The sequence below is a fragment of the Aulostomus chinensis genome, chromosome 14 (assembly GCF_037954235.1).
Source record: "Aulostomus chinensis isolate RoL2024-O1b breed Wild chromosome 14, RoL_Achi_v1.0, whole genome shotgun sequence".
Lineage (NCBI taxonomy): Eukaryota > Metazoa > Chordata > Actinopteri > Syngnathiformes > Aulostomidae > Aulostomus > Aulostomus chinensis.
Genome location: NC_141333.1, coordinates 11,375,288 through 11,397,975, shown reverse-complemented (window position 1 = coordinate 11,397,975; position 22,688 = coordinate 11,375,288). Strand labels below are relative to the sequence as shown.

Genomic DNA, 22,688 nt, shown 5'->3' with positions numbered 1-22,688 from the left:
ACAGAGCAGCCAATAGAATTATGCGATCAACCTTAATCCCGCCTCCCCTCCTGGTACTCCTGATAACCCAGTGGAAGTTTTCCCTTCCCTGCTCTCACCGGTCATGAAGGTTGCTGGGAATGATTAGACAACTCATTGTAAAAAAGATTCGCGCAGCCGCAGGAGCGCAGCCATGTCAGCCTCCGAGTCCCCAGAGGAGCCGCTGCCCGAGGACGAGCGGGAGTTTCAGAGGATTATAGCTTCGATCGGAGGTAAAGAGCGGGTCTATTTGATCAGCGATGCCTGTGAAAGTAAAGTTGCGGGTGAAGATGACGCCGGAGTGCTACACGAGTTCATCCGTGACATGTTCCACGGCTGCAGTAACGGAAATCCCGCTCCCTCTTCTTCAAACTGTACCGACGACGCTGCAAGTGAAAAACCGGAGAGCGGTGAAAGCAATGAAAAAACTCCACCGGTGAGGCCTGATGATTTGAGTCTGACGGTGAGAGAGAACACGGAGAGGACGAAGCAAGCGAGTCACGACCGCAACACACAGAAAATTGCGAGGACGGAGGCTAACATCTACAGCTCAAGACGAGTGATAGACTCTCCGGTGATCATATTTATCTTCAGACAGATATTCGTCTGTAAAACCTCCAACGAAGAGTGCATAAGGGAGATTCTAAAGGACGTAAAGGCGCGTACAAAACATGCCAGAATCACCCGGCCAGCTCTGATTGGATTAATACGCACCAGACTGGAGAGCGCCGAGTCTCAGCAGTGCGCGCAACACCTGGAGCGTCTGATCCGAATGGTGTTCTACAAACATCCTCCAGAGACAATATGGGTCGGCTGTTTCATCCCGAACACGGAGGCCAAACTGCTCGCTATCAAGAAAAACGCCTGCAAAGTCATTTGTTCTTCACAAACAGCAGGTGTAATAGCATACATCATCCAGATTCTTAATATGGTTTTTACGCATAATATTCACCACGGCTGATGAGCTCATGTCGTTTTGTTTGGGTTTTTTTTTTCCTGAAGACAACAAGTCTCACTCTGAAATCCTACCATGCAGCCTTGGTGGTACATAAAGCACCTAAAATGAAAAGGAACAGACAGGGAGACGTGTAGGAAATGAAAATTCACATCCAGACTCCATAAACAAATTATTTTGAGGAGCAGATCTGTAATTATAGTAAGATAATTGGAGTAAAAAATAATTATGTGGTAATTGTACACTCATTCATGAGAACTAACCCAGCGGAAACAGTGGGGGAACAGTCACGGTTTGTATTTGTGCACCCGGTTAATGTAGGTCAGTGCATGACATTCACAAGACCAATCATTTTTAGGGACATTTTTCTTCCCAGACTTGGCTGCAAAGGCTGCAGAACAACAGAAGCATTCATGAAACAAGAAAGCCCTGAGTTAAGCTGCCAAGATGTTAAACGCTTATTATTGCCTTTCAGATAATACCAGGGATAGAGGGAACCCGCTTTTGTGGCCATTCCAATGTTTGTCCTGGCCTCAGAGAAGAGGAGCCAGAGGACTGGACAACAGCTCTCTAACCAACAGGCCAAGAGGTAGCTGCAACATCCCAGTGTCCAGTCAGATTTAAGCTAAATACAGGCTTTTCATTTCCCATCGGATCCTTTTTTTCACTCCATCCATTTTAAACACCAGCTTAGTCCTGTTTAGAGGCTGATGTCTGATCCAAGTTGTGCTACGAGGGCAAAAGGCAGGCTACAGGGGCCAAGAAACAAGAGAGGACACTCTCACCCTGACACTTCATGGGTGACCCTCTGGATGAGATTCCTAGTTGTGATGTATTATAGCAATTTAGAGAGTCCACCTGATTTAAATGTAGACAAAAACAGAGTCATACTTTGGAAATTCTTCCAAAGTGGAATATGACATCTGTTATAGCTAGAAATACCTCATTGTGGTTGTAATGCCTCAGAAAAATATGGCTTCCATAGTGATTTTGACCTTTGAGCACCAAAATCTTTTCAATTCATTCTCGAGTCCCAGTGTCCAAGAGATTCAGTGGGCAGGCGTATGAACTGACAACTCAAAACAATTGTTACCTTCCATATTTATTCCTTTTAAACAAAGACTGTAGAGAGTCACACCCACACTGAGTTTTAAAAGCCTGCAACTCCCCATCGGTGACTTAGAAGTGAGGGAGCCTCTTGGATGAGAAGCAAGACATCCTCAAGGAAACCGAAACGGTCCAATTGACAACAACACAGCGAGTGAGATATCACAACCTGGATGGCTGAGAATCTTCAGCGACATACTCCATTTTGTTGGCCACAATGTAAAGCACAGGGAGACAGCTGAATAATGTATAATTTGATTAACTTTATTAAACTCTGTATGCTTTTTTATTTGTTTTTTGGTTGTTGATTTTGTTTTGTTTTGTTTTGTTTTGCTTTGCAGGTGATGTGAGAAGTGTTGAGGAAAGCATTCCACTGAAAATAAACTCCCTGCCTGCTGGGCCTCAACAGGAATCAGCTGTAGGAGAGCGCTGATGGGACGACTCAAATGGCTGCAGACCTGACACTGTGGACAATTTTTTTTTTTTTTTTTTTTTTTTAACTGTGAAAGGAAAAGCTGGCCCAGGAGCTGTTCTACATGTGATGGGGTTATCTCATTATGCTCGATATTCCTACCGCTGAGCCAGTATCATTCTTGATCTGAAAGAACGTTTATAATTGATAAATCTGTTACAATCTCACTGATTTAAACATTAGCATTTTCACACACTGGTTAGCCACAAAGGGATTTATTGTTTGTGCAGGATGATTATCAGTTAAGTTATATATCATTTAACACAGCTTTTATTGGCAGCAATTGCAAGGTAGAGAACCAGAAGTTAACAGAAGTACTTATTTAATATTATTCAGAATGAAGTATTTGACTTTACTGTCTATGGAACAAAACGGGCCATTTCTTGGCTCCAGATATTTTTGGTCAAATAACCGATGCAACAGAAAATGTGTCTGAATATAACTACTAAATCCCAATATCAGCTATATGAGAATGAATTAGGGAGGATTCTTAAAATCTTAATATGAGCTCAGAAGCAAATGGCTGTAACTGGAATAAACATAACTGTCACTTTTTATGTATTTATAGGTTGCTGGATTGTCCATTCATATAAAATAAAATATATAATCAGTAGGTGTGCTGTGTTGTTAAATGACTCTCACTTATGATATATACACTAGAAAGTGGATGCTTACGTTTTTGTGATGCAAGTCTTACCGAGTGAACAGAAAATTTGATCGTATGTGTAAAAGTGGGTGACGTGCTGTCTGTATGTATGCAAAAGTATAGTTTGTTTTTCAAATTGAGGCTGTGTACTGTGTAAAGTACTGTGTCTAGTAAAGTAGTGGTATCAAAAAAAAGTTGGTAAAGTTAAAAGTAATATGTATTTGTGCAGCCAGTAAGCACCCACTGTGCCTTTGAACGTGATTTCAATATGATCCTCATTTTCTTTGGCACAAGATTAAAGCTGATTCACGGCAGACCGTGCAAAAGCCGGCATTTTCTGTTACGTTCAATTGTTATATTCAATAGTTCCTAGATAAGTTGCTACACGTATAATTATTTTTTTCGAATTTTTAAACATATATACCTTTATTGGAAGACATAGTTGATAATGTAACGTCTTCACAAATATGTTTTTAGTCAGGCTTTAAGGAGGACAGCTATGACTGGGGCCCCGTAGTAAGGGACTTGCGGTACTGCACAAAAAGAAATTAGCAGCGGCTGCGTTTCGCTCTCCTGCCCTGCATTTTCAGATACTACACATTTTTATTTACTTTAACGTTCCAAAATTCGCACAGGATAGCACCGTCGAGCCGGATTTGTGGGGTTGAGGAGCCAATAAGGAGCCAATCATGATAACATCTGCCGGTAAGTCGCGCGAAGTGTTTTTATTTTGCTAGCCGTAACTTTAGCTAACTGCCATTGATTTAGCTGAGTCACAAAGCTAACGTGCATTCAGTTAGCTGTTAGCTTATTGATGTGTTATCGTAGGTCTAAACCATAACATTAATTATCGGAAATAACGTGGCAAAAACCGATATATGAATTGATTAATGGCCTCTAAATGTGTTTTTGACGAGTGTTATATTGATGTTTGATATTTCCAGATTGCTGTTTTGCTTGTCAAAAATGTTGGACAACGACAACTTTACATTAATGTTACTACAGTAACTTGATTTGGACACTACTTTACCCCGTTCATTCTGTTCTATATTAACAAAAACTTTAAAATCCCCTCCAATCATGATTCTCGAATGTATACGGGTCTTATTCATGATACAGCGATCAGCCAATATATTAAGACTACGGACAGGTTTCGAGATGAACATATTACAGCAGTTCTTTTACAAAGTCAAACCCCTTCGTGATATTTTTAGTTTTCAGTTGTCATTAAATCTGTAGGAGAACCTGTTAGTTCATCAGTTAGCCACTTTGGAGACTGTCATTTGTGATGCTGTTGAGGGAGCAGCTCTTGCTATTGTTTCGCATGAAGGGGGGCTTTATTGCAGGGTCATCCTATTATGAATCTCGTCATTAGTGATAATGCCGTGGCTGAGTTGTGTTAATATATTCCAGTACGTTGTTTGAAGAAGCAAATTGTCAGTCTACTGTTTTTCATATGTAGTGTTATTAATATTATTTCATTGTTAATGCATTACCTTGGTTAGATATCATGAGTTTTCATCTTGGATTAAAAAAAATGGCTCTTAGGTTTGTCATTGAATTTATGTGAAATATTGTATACCAAAGTCCTGTCAATTTGAGTTTTAAGTGGTTCAGTGATAAACCTAATATTTATCATTAAACAATAATACCTGAAGTTGTTAATTGCCATCAAATTGAGTTGCCTCTTTTTCCTTTTCTTTTTAGCTGGAATCATTTCGCTCCTGGATGAGGAGGAGCCACAGCTCAAGGTAAGACCTATCAACACAGTGGTTGGTCAAGCACTTGTCGATTATGAATTACTGTTTAAAAAGATTCCACTGTAGACAAGCCAATTCATAACGATTGGAATTGTGAGCACAGAAAGTTTAGGCCCTTAAATGTTAAGAGACGTGTAAATACAACTTCACCTTGAGTTTGGGTGTTGTTCCTAAGCACATTTCTTGATATAGTGTACGACAAATTGATGAGTGGCTTTTGGAGGTTTCCTACAAAATTATACAAGGTCGAAATCACGGTTGGCCCACTTGAAGTTGTATGTTATTGTTGGAGTGACTCAACTCCTAATGTGAAGTAAGGGGATCATCCCACACATAGGAGCACAGAGATCAAAACCTGCATGCCATGCAATAAAGTGTTTAACACAGTCAGTTTGTATGCAACTTGTTTTACTTTCAGGAGTTTGCTCTGCAGAAGCTAGACTTCCTTGTCAATGACTTCTGGGCTGAAATCTCAGGATCTGTAGACAAAATGTAAGTATCTTTGATGAGGTTGGGGAAATAGACAATCTAATATATGTCATGGTAAACAATTGAGGTGTTGGAAGTTAGCTGGGGTAACCGTAGTCGGTAGTTGATGAAAACCTGCTGTGGCGCAACATTGTTATTTATTTGGTGTTTTCTTTGTTCACCTGATGAATTATTCTCTCTTTGCTCTGTTTGTCTCTCTAACAATTACCATGGGAAAAGTTCTGGTTCTTTATGTGTGAAATACTTCACTGTGCTGTGGAGCGCTTCTACTGTCTTTCTCATCCATGTTTTCTGTACTTGCAGCGAGGTCTTGTATGAGGATGAGACATTTCGGAGCAGAGAATTTGCTGCCTTGGTGGCCTCTAAGGTTTTCTATCACCTTGGAGCCTTTGAGGAATCTCTGAACTATGCTCTTGGTGCTGGGGATCTCTTCAATGTCACAGATGACTCAGAATATGTGGAGACCATCATTGGTGAGAAACTAAACACTGTATTTCAGTTTTGGGTGTGTTTATGGAATAGGAATGTCTTCTGTTCATGATTTAAAGTCATAAAGTCCCTCAATTATTCTTTTTTTTAATCTGCTTCTAGCCAAATGCATTGATCACTACACTAAGTTGCGAGTAGAGAATGCTGAGCTGCCAGAGGACGAGGAGAGGAGAAGCATCGACCCCCGCCTTGAAGGCATTGTCAACAAGATGTTCCTGCGTTGCCTGAATGATCACAAGTACAAGCAGGCCATTGGCATTGCCTTGGAGACCAGGCGCCTTGACATGTTTGAGAAGACCATTTTGGAATCTGTAAGCAGTTTGAATCATTCACAGCTGATTTGATTTATTTGGTTTTCTTTTCCTTAGATTGACTGCTTGTAGTGCCGAAGAATGAGTTATACATAAAATTATCCTCTCTCTAGAATCTAAGTGTGATGAGAGCTTTTGAGTCAACAAATGGCCTAGAATTTGTCTTGAAATCAGTTTCCCTGTTCATAACCAGCACAATTCATATATGAGTTTAAATTTTGAGTAGTGCTTGTGTTTGTTTAATTTGATGTATTTCCAGTATTTAAACAAAGTGCTATTTTTCCTTTTTCTCATCAGAATGATGTGAGTGGCCTTCTTGCATATAGCCTGAAGGTTTGCATGTCCCTGATGCAGAACAAAAAGTTCCGTAACGACGTGCTGCGTGTGCTGGTTAAACTCTACATGAACTTGGAGAAGCCTGATTTCATCAATGTCTGTCAGGTAAACAGCAAATCTTCAAAACAGCTCATATATGCATCATCCCCTTAACACCTCTGGGTAATCCAAGTAATTCTTGAGACATTGTTTTCTATAAGTTGGTTTGATAATAAACTTTATTTGTATTGCATCTTTCATACAAAAATGCAGCTAAATTGGTTTTCATTGCGTGGATAATTTATACTGCTCTTTCCTCCCAGAATACGGAAGTTATTATCTATTGTACTGCCGTATCCTGAACATGTGAACTGCTCAACTTCAATAGTATTGTTTCTAATGTCAGAAGCTAACATCTCTCTGCTGTCTGTCCATGTCTTTCCTCATCTAGTGCCTGATATTTCTGGATGATCCACAAGCAGTCAGTGACATTTTGGAAAAACTGGTGAAGGAGGACAACCTTCTGATGGCATACCAGATCTGCTTCGACCTGTATGAGAGTGCCAGTCAGCAGTTTCTTTCCTCTGTCATCCAGAACCTGCGAACTGTTGGAACACCTATCCCAGCAGTTCCTGGCTCTACCAATACAGGCACTGTGTCCACACCAGACAAAGACAGGTAGGCACTGTTTAAAAAAAAAAAAAGAGAGAGAGGCAGGTTTTATACCCTGAAATAGATGCTAACTTGAACAGCTGTAGACCTTTTGCACAGCATAATAAATTTTGTCTTCTAGGAGCTGCTATATAGATTGTTTTAAACATGTTTTCAACCAGTTTCTTCAACACCCACACCCTAGCCAGTGCATAGTGACAGAATTTGAACAAAACAACAAAAAAACAAGCCTAATTACAGATCCGTTTTGATCAAATGTGATAATAAATATTTGAACAGCAGCCTGCAGAAAGAAATCCAGTCTGTAGACTGTTTGTATTCAGTCACTACTGTTTTCCAGCATGTGCAGTTGGTGTTTTGGTGCACAGTCAACTCTGAATGGTCTGGTGTGCAAATGTTGCTCGGACCTTAAAATGTTCACCATCTGATGACAAAATTTAGGTCATACTGACCCTTTCAGAGGTAGAGGAGAGAGGAAAATACAACGCTCATCACTCATTTGCAGAACCTCAAAGTATATGATCTTAGAGTTACCCCCCCAGAGTACACAGTCAGCCAGACTACAATGAGAAGTAGAGCACAATGAAAAGTAGATCTTCAAATCACAACTGGATTTATCAAAGGAATCAATAGTTAATTACCTATGAATTTAGTTATCTGTGTTGAAACCAGTCAATAATGAATATTTGTGTGTGTGTTACAGCGATGCAATGGAGACAGATGACAAAGCTGGCAGCTCCCCTGCAGGAAAACCAGCTGAAATTGTAAGCTCTTTAAACAATTCTATCCCACCAGTTGGTGGTCACATCTCTGTGCCATTGGAGCAAATACCACGTGGCTGTCAAACCAACATATGTTTGTTTGGTTTTTTTTAGAAGGATGAGCCCAAAGACCAGAACGCCAAGATGATTAAAATCCTTAGTGGAGAAATGGCCATTGAGCTGCATCTGCAGTTTCTAATTCGAAATAATAACACCGATCTTATGATCCTTAAAAACACAAAGGTAATAGTAATGGATGCACTCAATTGATTAATTTACACTTAAAATGGTCACCTGCTGTTTTATTTTTCGTAATATTTCTGTCTTTTCAGGATGCGGTCCGAAATTCAGTGTGCCACACAGCCACAGTCATAGCCAACTCTTTCATGCACACAGGAACTACAAGTGACCAGTTCCTCAGGTAATTGTGGCGTCAGAATGACAAAAGTTTACTTATATCCCTACCACAAGTGGCTGTTGGACCAAAGGTTTTGTTTGTTCTTTTAGAGAAAACCTCGAATGGCTTGCAAGAGCGACCAACTGGGCAAAATTCACAGCAACAGCAAGTCTCGGTGTCATCCACAAGGTACCCTGATGAGGCTGTGATAAATAATACATACAAAAACATAATCTGACTTTATTTCCGATCAGCTTCCTCGGGTTTAAATCGTCACATGGTATTTATTTATTCATTTATTTTAGGGTCATGAAAAAGAGGCGCTTCAATTAATGGCCACCTACTTGCCAAAAGACACCTCCCCTGGCTCTGCCTACCAAGAGGGAGGAGGTCTGTATGCTCTGGGACTCATCCATGCCAACCATGGCGGGGACATCATTGACTACCTGCTCAGTCAGCTCAAAAATGCCAGCAATGATGTGAGTTAGCTTAAAATGGCAGTTCAGTGTCAGATACTTTACATTTGGATGCAAATCAAGATTAACATCAAGTCTTGTCTTGTCCTGTCTAACAGATTGTCCGTCATGGTGGTGCCCTCGGCCTTGGTTTGGCTGCATTGGGAACAGCAAGACAGGATGTTTATGACCTTCTGAAGTCCAATCTGTACCAGGATGATGCAGTCACTGGTGTGTAGACCATGGAATATTCTTGAATCTAGGGCTGTAATCAACCAAAGAAATTCTTGGTCGGCTGAAGCCCTCAAACTTCCACTAAAAATCGACTAATTTTATATATGAAAAATATACTGTGTCAACTATCAGCACAAAACCTGTTGAGGAATATTTAGACAATTGTTTTTGTCACGTTATAATAATTGACCAACACTGTCATTTGTCCTGCGCACAGAGCGAGACCGAACAGAGGAGCTCAGCATCGCGGCTGAGACACAAATAGACATTTAACTTAAAACTTTACTCTTAAACACAAAAGGGCAAGTCCAAGAGAATAAGAATTTTTACAATTAAAACAAAACAATTATTAGACTAAAACATTGAAATGTTAATTCTGATATGTTCATATACTCAAAACTGACGGGGCAACCTAAGGTGGACCAGTTAGCTTACCGTTTTTAGGTGATATGCCGTCGTGTTTGTCGTGGAGCTGTGATATGCAAACTGTTGTTTGCAAACTTTGCATTCGACTTTTTTCCCATTATCTATTTTCATGAAATGCTGCCACGCTGCACATGTCTTTGACATGGTGGACGAGGACTGACTTTAAATAAAACCGTCAAAATTAAATACACATTCATCAAACCACCAGACATTGGCCTAGTATTCTTCAGTCTCTCTCTCTAGTGGTTCGGGCTAGTCCAAAATAGCAAAAACAAGGGGGGTGTTCAAAGAGATTGTTATCTGTGAAACAGGGGTGCTTTTGGTACTTTCCTCCTGATGAAATTAATGTGGCAAAAAATCGACCAATCAGAATTTTGGTCGAGCCTCACCGTATCGACTAATAAATTGACCAGTCTACTGGGAGATTACAGCCCTAGTTAAATCAGCTGTACAAACAGGTGTTCAGGACGGCATAGTGGCATTGAATCTTATATGTAGCAGGTGGCTTATAAGACACATGAACACATATTGTGTATTGTTGAAAAGATTTGCTATGTGGAGAAGGATGGGGGTTTCTACTACGTTAATATCCATATCCATGATGTGCCATGTTGTATAGTATATGTAATTTTTCTTCACGAGGGGAAAGGTCTTTTTGTTTTTGAAGTAAGAGTTCGAAAACCAAAATGAGTGTCATGAAAATGTCGTGTCCCCTTCTAGGTGAAGCTGCTGGCCTGGCCTTGGGTCTGGTCATGCTGGGCTCCAAGTCAGCTCAGGCTATTGAGGACATGGTGGGCTATGCTCAGGAGACGCAGCACGAGAAGATCTTGCGTGGCCTGGCAGTGGGGATCGCCCTAGTCATGTATGGACGCATGGAAGAGGCGGACGCCCTCATTGAGAGTCTCTGCAGAGATAAGGTGAGACTGGAATGCCCAGAGAGGGCAAACCATTTGCATCATTAAGTTAAATATGTCTTGTTTTCCAAAAAATTACAAACTGATATGTTCCTAATATTGATAAACTTCAGGGAATTGATGGGAGCATCTAGATTTGTCTTTTAAGGTCATTGCACTCAGTTACATTTCCCATCACATTTTGCAGTTTCTTTTTTATGTGTTGAACTTTGTATCTACTAATGCAGCTGTGGGTTGTGTGTATTTGTGTATCAGAGAGACTCTTCCTTTGTATTCTCCGCCAACTAATCTTGTAAAAGGGGTAAATGTGGGAAATGACTCAATGTTGATTTTAGGTGCACATCCAGTTAGCCTCAGAAAGCTCTGCTTCCCTTCATTGTCTACCTTAGGACCCCATCCTGCGGCGTTCTGGAATGTACACTGTAGGGATGGCTTACTGTGGCTCCGGGAACAACAAGGCCATCCGGCGCCTGCTACATGTTGCTGTAAGTGTTTTTCCTGGGTGTCTCATAACCCATTACTTTGCTGAGGTAGAGATGAAAGGTTTAAAATGCTGCCAGTGCTGCAGATGTCAGGGATGCACAAGTGTTGCTGGTGTCATTATTCAACTGAATTGTTCAAATTCGTTTATGACTGTTCAACAAATTAAGCGGAATTTGACTTTGAAATCATTTTGATCGCATTATTTAAACGTAGTACACGTTTTCATGCATTTGTTTTTGAAATTCATGATTTCCTGCCATCATGTTTTAGAAACACTGTTGACCAGTTGTTGGCCTCAATGCAATACAGTCTAAATTTGCAACATTTAAAAAGGAAAAATGTACAATTATCATATTACAATGTATAAATGTGTATTCAATGCTATTTTTTCATACTTCTGAAAATAAAATATTTTTCACCTGTGAACAACTTGTTGTCCTTTAGATGGCACCATATGCACACTAAAGTTATTAGATGGTACAGTGATTGAGCATAATCCTGAGTCACTTAGTCTCAAAGAATGTGCATCCATAAAGGTTAATTGCAGGGTTTGACAAATGTCTGTGTCCACTTCACTTCACTTCACTTCAGTTATGTGACTGCTTTTCTTATTGAAAGGTGAGTGACGTGAATGATGACGTCAGAAGGGCTGCTGTCGAGTCCATTGGCTTCATCTTGTTCAGGTAAGGGCTGGGTGATATTTCTTGAGCCACACACACGCACACACAATTAGCTCCTCTACACCCAGCAGCAGCCCCTCTAAAGGCCATAAGCACCTACATTACTTCAGTCCTACTCATAAACAAAACCTACTGCTTTGTCTTAAGGCAAAATTAAATGCTAATGAATTAAGTGGACAGAAAAGACTAAGCATTGTTTTGTTTTCAGTACTTGTATTGAGAATTTCCAGGAATCACCAGCCCTACAGAAAACATCCCGTAGATTATTAAGAACTACTTGGTAATTTGTTGGTTATGATAATAAGTTAGATCTCTTGTGTTTACAACCAAAACAAGTTAAGTCTGCAAATCTCCTCCTTAAAGACTCTCCACTCACTCTAAAGACGGTTTTAAGATTAAGATTTGAAGATGTCCATTATCTTTCATCAAATATGTTTTGCTGATTTAAATACCGAGTATATATTTTATTGATTGTCTTGAAGTAATAAGTGTAAGTACACTGTCGCTGTTGTTAATGCTTTGTGTTCAGTCACTTGAAATGACAAGGTAATGTTTTGAGCAAAACAAAAAGACATCAGCAGTAAAGGACAGTGAATGGTCAGAATGATTCTTTCAGTTCAGAAACACAAATATTTTTTATTGAACACAAGTAAGATTCCATTTCATTTTTTCTGCTCTGTCTTTACAGTCTTTTATTTTGAAACCTATGAACATCTCGCATACAAAACAAAACCACTTTCCAAAGGTCAAGAAAATACAATGTGCATCGTTACAAAGGTGCAGTGCATTTCAAGTTTGTTCTGAAAATGATTGGAAAGGCAGAACTGGGGCTTTCCTGGCAAAAAACAACAACAACAACAACTTGTGATATGAAATAGATTCAAGCACATTATTTTAGCCTTAGTCAAAAAAGAATCTTAATCACTACGCCTCATTCTAGAGAGTTTCTTTGTAGTCATAATGTCTTCATTCCTCATATTTTCAGGCTGTCTAAAATGTATGCAATATTTCATACTTAAATAATTAAACCATTAGCATCAGATAACAATGAGAGATGGTGGTTATGTAAAGATACTGTTTGACAGTTTGACCCAGAATAAAATCAAATCCTGGTTTTCAGTTTTGATAGTTGGACAAGAATTTGAAGAAAACGGGACGAGATAAGTCACATTCACTTCCAACTGCTCCCTTTTTAATTGTTTTTTCCCCCTAATAAGTCTATACACAACTGACATTTTCCTCCTGCTTACCATTCTCATTTTCTGTTAAGAGCATTGTATCTAATATAACACTACCAGATGATTGTACAGGTGCCTGCTGGCACATTAGTGGACTCTGGTAGCTCATCGTTCCAATACCATTCTTCATTCCCCGTTTCATGAAGAGTTTAGAGTTCTCTGCCATGGAAGATTTGAATGAAATCCTTGAAAAGGTCCGTTCTGTATTTGATGCCCTTGGGTTCCCTCCTGACTTGTGACTTGCACAGTTCCTGTAATTGCAGGTCATGTAACGTGTGAACGCCTGCCTGAAAGTTTTGTTGAATAAGGTATAAACCAAAGGGTTGATACCTGATGACACATAGCCCACCCAAACAAAGATCTCCATGAGTCTGGAGATTATATTTACATCACAGCTGGTGCATAGCACAGATGTGATATTGGTAACAAAGAAAGGGCACCACATAACGACAAACAGAAGGAAAACAATGCCTAGCACCTTTGAGGCCCGCTGCTCATTGCTTAGAGTCTGCATTGACTTCTTTCCCATGGTTGACATCCTCCGAAATGGGATTTCATCACCTGGAGGAGAGTTTCCTGTGGCTGCAGTAGATTTTCCTTGCATCCTGGAGTACTTGCTGTCCAGCATGTTCAGCTGCTCAGTTTGAGATGCTGTCACGGCCTGTTCCTTTTGGAAAACTGTGGAGACTGTTGGGTAACTGAAGCGTTGAGTCACCTTTGACTTTAGCAAATAGACCTTTTTGCGTAACACCTGTACAGTAAGAAGGTAGATGACCATCATTATGGTCAAAGGGATGAAGAATGCTGCCATTGAGCCAAACATGATAAATTCCTTGAACGTGTCTGTTTTTAACAGACATGTATGTTTACTGTTGAAGGTGATGTTGTTGTGAGGGTGGTAGTTCTGAAGCCCCTTGATTGGAATTGCTATTGCTATACCTGGAGAATGATGAGAAGGCACTGGTTAGGTATTGGTAAATATTATATTTATATATTTATATTTATATATATATATATATATATATATATATATATATATATATATATATATATATATATATATATATATATATATATATATATATATATATATATATATATATATATAAATTTAAATAAAAATATACAAATCTTTACACACAATTATGCCTTTCATGCAACATAATGAAAGGATGGAGCTCTCTTACTGTAGTGTGGAGTTTGTGGGATTTTAATTTTGGCAGATTTGTCAAGCTTTTCAATCATGTCTGCCTCGGTTCTCATGTCAAGAAATGTGTGTGAAGACAGATTGTCATCATGTCAATCCTACCGCTGTAAATTTAATCAAAGTTTTCTCTAGTGTTCTATGAAAAGAAATCTGAAGGAAAATGCTTACAAATGGATATAAGCCACACCAGTGCTATCTTGACCATAGCTTTGGCTCTGGATTTGTACTGGCTGTGCTGGATCGGCTTCTTGATGGCAATGTAGCGGTCCAGTGAAATGGCGCATAGGTGCATAATAGATGCAGTAGAAAACAGAACATCCAGGAACAGCCAAATCGGGCAGAGGAAGTCTGGAAGAGGCCAGCCGGAATCTATAGAGAAGATGAGAAGATGTGAGTGCAATATGACAGTTGGTAGTTGTCGTATAGTATGAACATTTTTAAACATAAGCTGTGGTGCAAATATAACTACTAAACCTTTTCTTTGGACCACGCATTCGGTTACATTTTCATGTTGAAAAGACCTTTGTCTTTCACGACCAGTTATGGAAGATGTATTACAATGGCAGGGATTTTGAAGGAGCACTCATCCAAAAGATTGATGTTTGTTTATCTATGCAAGGAATGACTTTACTGGAAAAAGGAGGGTTCGCTGACTGTTTATGGTGCTGTAGATGTGCGAGAGACTATGCTTAACAGTAGTGTTTATTTTCAGTTCCAGGGATAAAATTGGCAAGTGAGGGTTTACTTCCAACATCGATTAACAATAAAAAAAGACTGTTGGAAATTTTTTCCCGTATTTTTCTTTTGTAGTGCCTCACATTTGGGCAAATTAAATTGTATGTTTTTGGTTGAGTATCATGCAGACCCCTCGTTCATTGACGGATACTGAATATTTTGGCACAAGCCAAAAAAATAGTGTAGCTTGCAGATCTAAGAAAATTTAGAATGGCACACATTACATGTTTTATACAGTTTTCATCTGTGCCAAGAAACATTGAATGAGTCAGTCCCGGTGCATTCGTCAGTAATCTGTAGTTTCAGTAACGTTTAAAAAGAAATTGCATGGTAATTGTGCCTAATGGAGTTTATATTGTCCCTTAAGTTGAAGGGATAATGCTGCCAAAAATGCATTTCTGTCCATAATTGTTTTCTAAGCCTTATGATGTTTTTGTGGTTGAAAATTTAACAGCCAAGGTTTTGTGAGGAAAGAAAAACACCATCGAACTGTGTCTTAGTTTGCTTTGATAAGTGTCTTGTTCCACTAAATGCCGTTCCATAGACTGTTCCTCTGAGAGGACTTTCTTTAAATAGTTTTTGTTCCTATTGCTTTGGTTTTATCACTTTTTTTGCATCATTACGTTATGCTATCTCCAGTTACTTATTTCCAGGCATAACTGACCATCGGCTCACAGAGCTTAAATTTTACAAAAGTGAATGTTGGCTATGGGAGGCCTTGAGTACATCTTCCCAGCAGATGTGTCTGGAGGTTGCTACAGGTGTGAGAACCATCTAGATACATGCATTCTTCCTTTTCAAGTTTAGATCAAAGCATTTTCTTAACATGTGCATACCCGTGTGTGAAGATTCAACCTTTAACAAAACCCATTTGTTTAACATCCTTATGTGGAAGTATTTGTCTTGGGTTTTAGAAGTCTTTGCCTCCCGTAGAGTACTGATTTGTATTGATGGTGATATTGCCAGCCGAACCTGTTTTGTGTTCAGTCAGAGGAAATAACCCACTCTCTTGAAGTTTTACTATCCATTCAGTTAATAGCCCCGCTTAAGTTTCATACTGGCCCATCACTGAAATACTGAATGTCTATGTTTATGTTCCCATTACCTCACCCATCCCACCTTGGTGCTCTGAGCTTCAAATCCCTTACAAGGGTGTAATTATAGATGCCTGGCTCTAAAAGATATTTGGCAAGTGAAGAGTCTATTTATAAGATTAAATTTTGATTGTTCAACTCAAAACACTTCTATCATATTTTAATATGTTGGACTCCATGGAACTCCAACTCCACCAGTCCTGTTAAAAATGTATTCTAAAAATATGAAGTTCTACAATTTTCTCTTCTTTGTTCATCTAATACCATGTGGACATGTGCGCTTACATTTTAAAGCATTGGTTCCTAAACTAAAGATCAGTTAGTTTCATGCATTGAGAGAGGTTAACTAAAAAAGCCAATATTTAAGAAATGTGGGGTTTTAAAATACATCAATTCGCTGTTTTTCTTTCATACTTTCCAAAGTGTAATGTTTTAGCTGCTCTTTCACCCATTTAGTTTAACATCTGTTGATCACATTGTTGTGTAAAACCTTATTTCTATGAGGTCCAAGACTGCTGATGGTGTGTGCACACGTTCATGTTTAAAACTTAATTATAATCTGTTTTATATGAATTAGTAGAGGATTAAGGCTTGACCACAGCTTTGAATTACATAGTAACATTAAAGAAATACTCGCATGGAACTGTATTTATTTGCATATTACTGACACGTTGCGAAACTTTATCACAATGTTGTCAGAGTAAACAGCATCTCTAATTTCCACTATTTGTTGTACTATATTATTTGAATAATTTTGGTGGTTGTGATTGTATCTTGTGTTGCTCATAAACTATTTTAGCCTGCTCAGCTACCGTTAGTATGCTGACACGCTCTTCATTTCTCTATTGGTCAATGCTATACGGGCTGAATACACTTTCTGATCAAATTTGAGGACCTTTTTTTTTGTGTGTGTGTGTGTAGTGAGTATAACTGTCAATGTCCTTACAGTTTAACAATACATGGTCATCTTTGACTCACGCATGTTTAAACATTGTCAGCCCGTAGAGGTTAGAAACACTTAAAAACTGTCTGGATAGAAAGTAAATATAATTTTGGATAAAATTCACTCAGAATGGTGTCAAGGAATTACGGGGTCTTGGAGCACACAACATGTTTCTTGGTTTAGTTGAAAATTTATTGCAAAGAGTTGTTGTTGTTTTTTTTAAGTCTCTGAACTCAGGGGCCCCACGCTTAACTTACTGAAGAGAACAGTGATGAGAGCGATGGGCATCACCAGGAGTCCCACCAGTAGATCAGCCACTGCAAGTGACATCAGGAAATAGTTGGTTGCATTCTGCAGCTTTCTCTCCAGTGACACAGCAAGGATGACCAAGATGTTGCCTCCAATAGTGGGTATGATGACCATGACAATGAGCAGAGCAGCCCATTTCAGCGGAGCCCCTGATGCTTCTGACCGTGAGCTGTTAGCCTCAAGTGGAGCCGCAACTGGCTGGGACATGGTGCTGCAGAGGTGACAGCAAGCCTTGTTGTGGGTCTTGGCTCTGATCTCTCTGGTTTTGCAGACTTGGTCTGCATGATCACTGGGTCCCACAGGCGAAGACAGAAAGTCTTTTCACTGGATGCTACATACCATTACGCAGTATGTAAACCAAAAGGAATAGTTGACAATTGGTAACGAATCCACTGCTTGGATGTAAAATAAAAGGCAGGGAAGATGGCTCCAATTCTACGAACTCCAGTGTCGGCAATAATCCGTGCACGGTTATTAATTCCACGGGGAGACACTCCTCATTTTCCCAGGCTGTTAATACTCTTGTCAGCTGCTTTGGCCCCTGAAAGAACAAATGAGCAGCAAGACATTGCCTTTGCATTATTTTGCTAAATCATGGCGTAGTAATGACAGACATATATGGTTACAGATGAAGAGCATATTTCCTGCATGTTGATAATTGTTGTTTCTACATCATGGAAGATTTTGTGTGTAACCAAGGTTGAAAACCACTAGGCATTGCAGCTTAATTACTTTTTCAGTTTCTTAGAACTAAACTGTTACCAAATGCAACATGGCTCAATGAAAAGATAAACTTAGTAGATTAACATGTATCGAGGTATTTAATTATTTAAAATAAAAAAAAAACATTTCAACCCATGAAATGGAGATTTTGCTTTCGATTAATAGGTGATCAAAGATGCACATTTGATTCTGTGCCCTCCATAAATGTACAAAATGTAAAATATACAAACCCATTCAAATGGAATAAGGTAAAATAAAACTCAATCAATAGGGGAAACAATGAAGTTAAAATGGTATGATTTTGAAAATGTCTCTTACCTGCCTTGAAGGTATTTGAAAATTGCTCAGCTGGTTAAGTATTTTTCCAAGCCACTTTTTAACTTTCCCAAACAGTAAAGCAATAGTTTTTGCTGGAAGAACAGTGCAGCTTATTGCACAATTTGCTTCAATCTTTGCCCACCGTATGGTACTTTTCAACAGCCCCTATCTCATCTTTATATTCCCATCCTTCTGAGCTCCTTAACAAGAACATGGCAGAGAATGCCCTCCCTCAAAGGCAATACCTAAATCTGTCCAAGTCCATGATGTGGGTCTTTTGCCTCCAAATGTTGGAGGAACCCCCAGTCTTGCTTTGCATCACCTACGGCGATTTAGAACTTTCAGATGTTGTGGTTCCTCTGCTCGCCTCCAATTCCCACTCTCTGACTTTAGTTCACAGCCTCTAAAATGGCTTGCACTCTACCCTGTCTTGTTCGCTCTCTCATCTCTCCTCCCTCCCCTCCTCCTTGCCCATGAGTCAGACTCTGCAAAACAGATGAATGTCTTGGTGCTGCTGGCAACTTGCCAGTGGTTCTGGGAGGTAATTTCCTTCAACACAACCGTCCCACTGTTTAGATTTGTCACTTTCTGTTCTCTCACCACTCGACGTTAGCAGTGGTGGGGAGGTAAAAGTAGTCTATGAGGACATGTATTCTGTGTGGTAAGGTGCTTGAAAAATACGCGCTTTTTTTTCATTCCATTTTCTGTCTTCTCACATTTTAAGGATAAGAAAGTAATTTTAATACAGTCCTGTTTTCTTTTGGATGATTGGTTAGGAATTAAACATTTTCTTGAAAAAAAATGGTGAAAATATTTCTCAGAAATTGCCCATTCATTGGCTTAGCATTTAAAAGCAGGTGCAAGACATTAAAAGGCGTCGGAGTAAATGTTCCCTGGAGTTTACAGTAAGCAGGTGATGAGTGATTCTCCTCCTCTGCCCAAAATGTGAGAAATGTAGCCAGCAAGCCTGTGTGCACGCCACACAAGGGCTGTCTATGCACCATATGTTTGAGCGGAAATGTTTCTATTTACATAGTGCCAATTCTCACATATTACTCTATCTTGTGTTTCAGAATATTAGGTTAAATATATTATGGGAATGCACAGATTCATCAGCCATATACTGCGCTGATCTATATTTGCCTTGATTGAAGTGGTGCTCTCTCAATGTTTTTGTGCTAATTCTTTTAAGCACCCTTTTCAACACATGCTTTTTTTTCCAATTTGATTTAAGAATAAGTTGTACATACATGTGTCACCTATAAAGACCACAGCTTCTTGACTTGATTAATACAACGTTGTCCAGGTACCTTCAAAATGTATTTGGCTGTAACAGGTGGGAACATGCCAAGCCAATCTGCCTCTTAAGTCACTACCCCAATAACATTTGTTTTAACCCTGACCTGTCAGATTAACTATAAGTCAAACAAATCACTATTCTATCTGGGAGCAAATATAAAGTTTACGAAGGCAAATCACATGAACTCGGGTGTCTGGGACATCAGATTTCTGCATTCCATGTAAGGGCTTTAACTCTGTAACCTTTGTGTCACTAGTCACAATAATCTGGTTATTCATGACAAATGTGTTCATTAATAGCCAGAAACATACCTACAGTACATGCATGAAACACTTAACAGCATGAATGTTGAGTGATTTATTGTCCCAAAGCATAATTAAAGGATTTAAGTTTAAAAAGAAAAACAAAACTGAATCTGTCACATTAGACTCTCAGTGTATTAAAACTAACTCGTCTTTGAAGGTTTTTTTTTTGTTTTTTTTTTGCACACCACATATTTGAGAGGATATTTAAGTTTGGCTCGAATTACAGACATCCTTGTTTCACAGCGTTTTTGAGGGAAGACACATTCTGGATATTGATTTACTCTTACTGTGCAAGTTTTATAATCATAATTTAGCCAGACTTTTCGTTTGTCCAAAATTTAGAAACAACAAAAGTTTTCTCAAGCTTCTTGTGTAGCTCAGGTAACTGTAGTCCTCAATTGATTGCCACCTAAATTAGGTCTCAGTTTTAGTTATCAGTTAAGCCAGTTTTATTTATATAGCTCAATATCACCAGTTTGGCTTAAAGGAATTAACAATGTGGTCCTGATCCAAAAAGGGATTATCAGGCATCCACTGACAGACCAGAATAGAGTACTTCATCCCTGCAGGTGAATTTGAATGGCAATCTAAATCTCCAGCGATTGTCATTTGTGATCTTGTTAAATCCTCACTTGTGTTTGAGCTGTCACACAATCCCGCAGAGATTATAGATCGAGAACATTCTAAACACACAACCGAGGGATGCTTGTACTTCTTTAGATGTAAATATCAGGGCTTGATTGCAGCCATTATATTGAGTTACATTAGATGGAGGGTTAATGCAAATCTTCGCATCTTCTGTTTCTCCTTTCTTCTGTTTCTATATATATATATATATATATATATTTTTTTTTTTTTTTTTTTTTTTATTAGTTGAGCTGTTCTATTAATGGTGTTGAAGAGGGGGCTACTGTGGCATTTTGGCCACCTTCATTACATTGTCATGCAGCTGAGAGATCATCATCCTTCTTACCTTCTAGTATTTATTTTTGACTCTCTCCTAGCGTTTGAAAGCACTTGTCCTTGATGAAGCTTTCATGTAAACATTGTGTGTACACTTTGTTGTTTTTTTGTTTTTGCTCCTGTTAAGGTGTGAATTCACCTGGCAAATACAGCAACTAAAGCATATGTTTGAAAATGTAATGACCCAGTAGAGCCAAGTGATATTTGCCTCTATAAAGTCAGTGAGCTTTTACTTCTACGAATGAAACAAAAGCAGCCAAGTCATTTGCAGTGCAGTGTTGTGTGTCTGGAGCAGTTGACAAAATGACATTTTATTGAGGTCGTAGCAAAACAAAGCAGAGACATTCTGTGCTGCTGATTTGATACTGATTTCTTCTTGATTTGTTCAACAAGACTCTATATGGATATTGGTTTTAATAACTTGAAGTTACAACGTACCTGATGCACTCCCAGTGTTCATGTGAAGCCACACATTAACAGCCCTGTCTGAGAATTTCAAAGGCACTTAGTAATCTCAGCAATCAGTTCGCCTACCTACCCGGCCCAGGCAGTGGCTGCGTTATCAAGACCACCTTTCACACACACACACACACACACACACAAAAAATAAATAAACGTCTGATAACATTCTTGTTGTAAACAGATTACGTCAATGCCATACCTCCTTGGGTCTCAAATGAAATATCTTTCCGGGACTGAGACAGCCCATGCAGATAGGTTTCTAGCTGTTGCTCAGATGTAGTGCTTTGACTCTGAATGGACTATTTAATCTTGTAGATCACTCTGTTGAAATCAGAGTACCACCACATGAGCGCTCTGCATTATCATTACCTGATGACCTGCACCTTATGCAACAGGGCTCGTCGTCATCACCCAGGCAGCGCCAGTATCTGGCATGTCAGGCACTGATTAGTGTGTGGGGCGCAAACAACAAAGAGTTTCCTTATTTAAGGCCTCACATAAAGGTCCCATTAGGCCTACTTGGAGAGCCTAATAAGTACCTGTTTCTTTGCTTGTCTGCCTTTGACACAATAATTCCTTTTTTATTATTGTGAAATTAATTTTTTTCTACAACAGACTTCTGACATATTCTGCACCACCTGTCAGTAGATTTCCATTATTCCTTCAATCAAATAATATGTACTTCTAGTTTGTTCTTTAAGCATTTTATTCAGCAAGGTCCCTTAATGTTCTCTTTGGTGGCCAAAACATAGTTTATACCTGGGGGGGCATCTCACAGAGGCCTCTTGAAAATATACCCAGAGTCAAATATTTGGCTTCAGTGGTTTGTCTTCATGATTTCTGTCCTCGTTTCTCTATACCTCACAACAGCAGCAGTGTGAGAACATTCATAATGGCTTGGTGAGACATCAATGAATGTCCTCCGTTTATGCACTCACTTTTTTTCTCTCTCTCTTTCTCTGACATCAGTCTTCATTGACTGACACCCCCCACTGTTATCTCTGACAATTTGACCAATATGCATAGCGAATATACCCCACCACTGGGTTGAATTCTCCTCTAGTTTGTAATTGATGACATTGGCACCACAAATACTTTACCCTTTGGTCGTTATTGTCAAACAAATCCCGAATGAAAAGAAGGCTGAACAGGCATTCCGGTCACGGTTAGGATGTTTTAAATGATGTTGCAAGTAACACACTTGCGCTCAAATAAATCACTGTTGATTGTGATGCATCCTCTTATCTCAGCTCACTTGTATTTTGTACTTTGTCTTTGAGGACCCCTGAACAGTGTCCGAGTGTGGTGTCCCTTTTATCTGAGAGCTACAACCCTCATGTGCGCTGTGGGGCTGCTATGGCTCTGGGCATCTGCTGTGCCGGGACAGGCAACAAGGTGAGCTCCTCCTCCGTTGTCTAATAAGCAGCTATCACACAATACCTCTATCTGTGTGGAGTTACTGAGATGGCAAAAACGTAACTTTTGCTTTCTAAAGTGATAATGTGTG

The 22,688-nt window shown here is 39.3% G+C and overlaps 3 protein-coding genes across 3 annotated transcripts in view; 2 read left to right on the top strand and 1 right to left on the bottom strand.

Annotated features, from left to right (window-relative positions):
• Positions 1-79: 79 nt before the first annotated feature.
• Positions 80-3,157, top strand: LOC147249733 (uncharacterized). The gene is made up of 3 exons (XM_086224037.1): positions 80-914; positions 1,449-1,562; positions 2,422-3,157. Exons 1-3 carry the CDS (start codon positions 173-175, stop codon positions 2,511-2,513), a joined length of 948 nt encoding a protein of 315 aa, XP_086080163.1. The 5' UTR covers positions 80-172; the 3' UTR covers positions 2,514-3,157.
• Positions 3,158-3,732: 575 nt separating this feature from the next.
• Positions 3,733-22,688, top strand: part of psmd1 (proteasome 26S subunit, non-ATPase 1) — a 33,123-nt gene continuing 14,167 nt past the window's right edge. The window contains exons 1-17 of the mRNA XM_086223283.1: positions 3,733-3,903; positions 4,906-4,949; positions 5,377-5,450; positions 5,751-5,920; positions 6,039-6,247; positions 6,545-6,688; positions 7,014-7,240; positions 7,938-7,998; positions 8,110-8,238; positions 8,328-8,416; positions 8,503-8,581; positions 8,698-8,871; positions 8,967-9,078; positions 10,228-10,424; positions 10,811-10,906; positions 11,523-11,587; positions 22,462-22,576. Coding sequence (XP_086079409.1) covers positions 3,888-3,903; positions 4,906-4,949; positions 5,377-5,450; positions 5,751-5,920; positions 6,039-6,247; positions 6,545-6,688; positions 7,014-7,240; positions 7,938-7,998; positions 8,110-8,238; positions 8,328-8,416; positions 8,503-8,581; positions 8,698-8,871; positions 8,967-9,078; positions 10,228-10,424; positions 10,811-10,906; positions 11,523-11,587; positions 22,462-22,576 — 2,001 coding nt within the window. The 5' untranslated portion in view covers positions 3,733-3,887. The remainder of the gene's footprint in view (positions 3,904-4,905; positions 4,950-5,376; positions 5,451-5,750; positions 5,921-6,038; positions 6,248-6,544; positions 6,689-7,013; positions 7,241-7,937; positions 7,999-8,109; positions 8,239-8,327; positions 8,417-8,502; positions 8,582-8,697; positions 8,872-8,966; positions 9,079-10,227; positions 10,425-10,810; positions 10,907-11,522; positions 11,588-22,461; positions 22,577-22,688) is intronic.
• htr2b (5-hydroxytryptamine (serotonin) receptor 2B, G protein-coupled) lies at positions 12,209-18,629 on the bottom strand. Its single transcript, XM_086223284.1, has 4 exons — positions 18,152-18,629; positions 17,059-17,651; positions 14,198-14,398; positions 12,209-13,761 (listed from the first exon to the last, which is right to left on the bottom strand). Exons 2-4 carry the CDS (start codon positions 17,315-17,317, stop codon positions 12,803-12,805), a joined length of 1,419 nt encoding a protein of 472 aa, XP_086079410.1. The 5' UTR covers positions 17,318-17,651; positions 18,152-18,629; the 3' UTR covers positions 12,209-12,802.

Bases quoted from the DNA above. Each gene is read 5' to 3' on its own strand.
- LOC147249733 (XM_086224037.1), top strand. From the start codon at position 173: ATGTCAGCCTCCGAGTCCCCAGAGGAGCCGCTGCCCGAGGACGAGCGG. The intron at 915-1,448 runs GTGTAATAGCAT...ATTGCCTTTCAG, and splicing joins TTGTTCTTCACAAACAGCAG to ATAATACCAGGGATAGAGGG. The intron at 1,563-2,421 runs GTAGCTGCAACA...TTTGCTTTGCAG, and splicing joins TCTAACCAACAGGCCAAGAG to GTGATGTGAGAAGTGTTGAG.
- htr2b (XM_086223284.1), bottom strand. From the start codon at position 17,317: ATGTCCCAGCCAGTTGCGGCTCCACTTGAGGCTAACAGCTCACGGTCA. The intron at 14,399-17,058 runs GTAAGTTAAGCG...TCTTCTCTATAG, and splicing joins TCTCATCACTGTTCTCTTCA to ATTCCGGCTGGCCTCTTCCA. The intron at 13,762-14,197 runs GTAAGCATTTTC...ATCATTCTCCAG, and splicing joins GGTGTGGCTTATATCCATTT to GTATAGCAATAGCAATTCCA.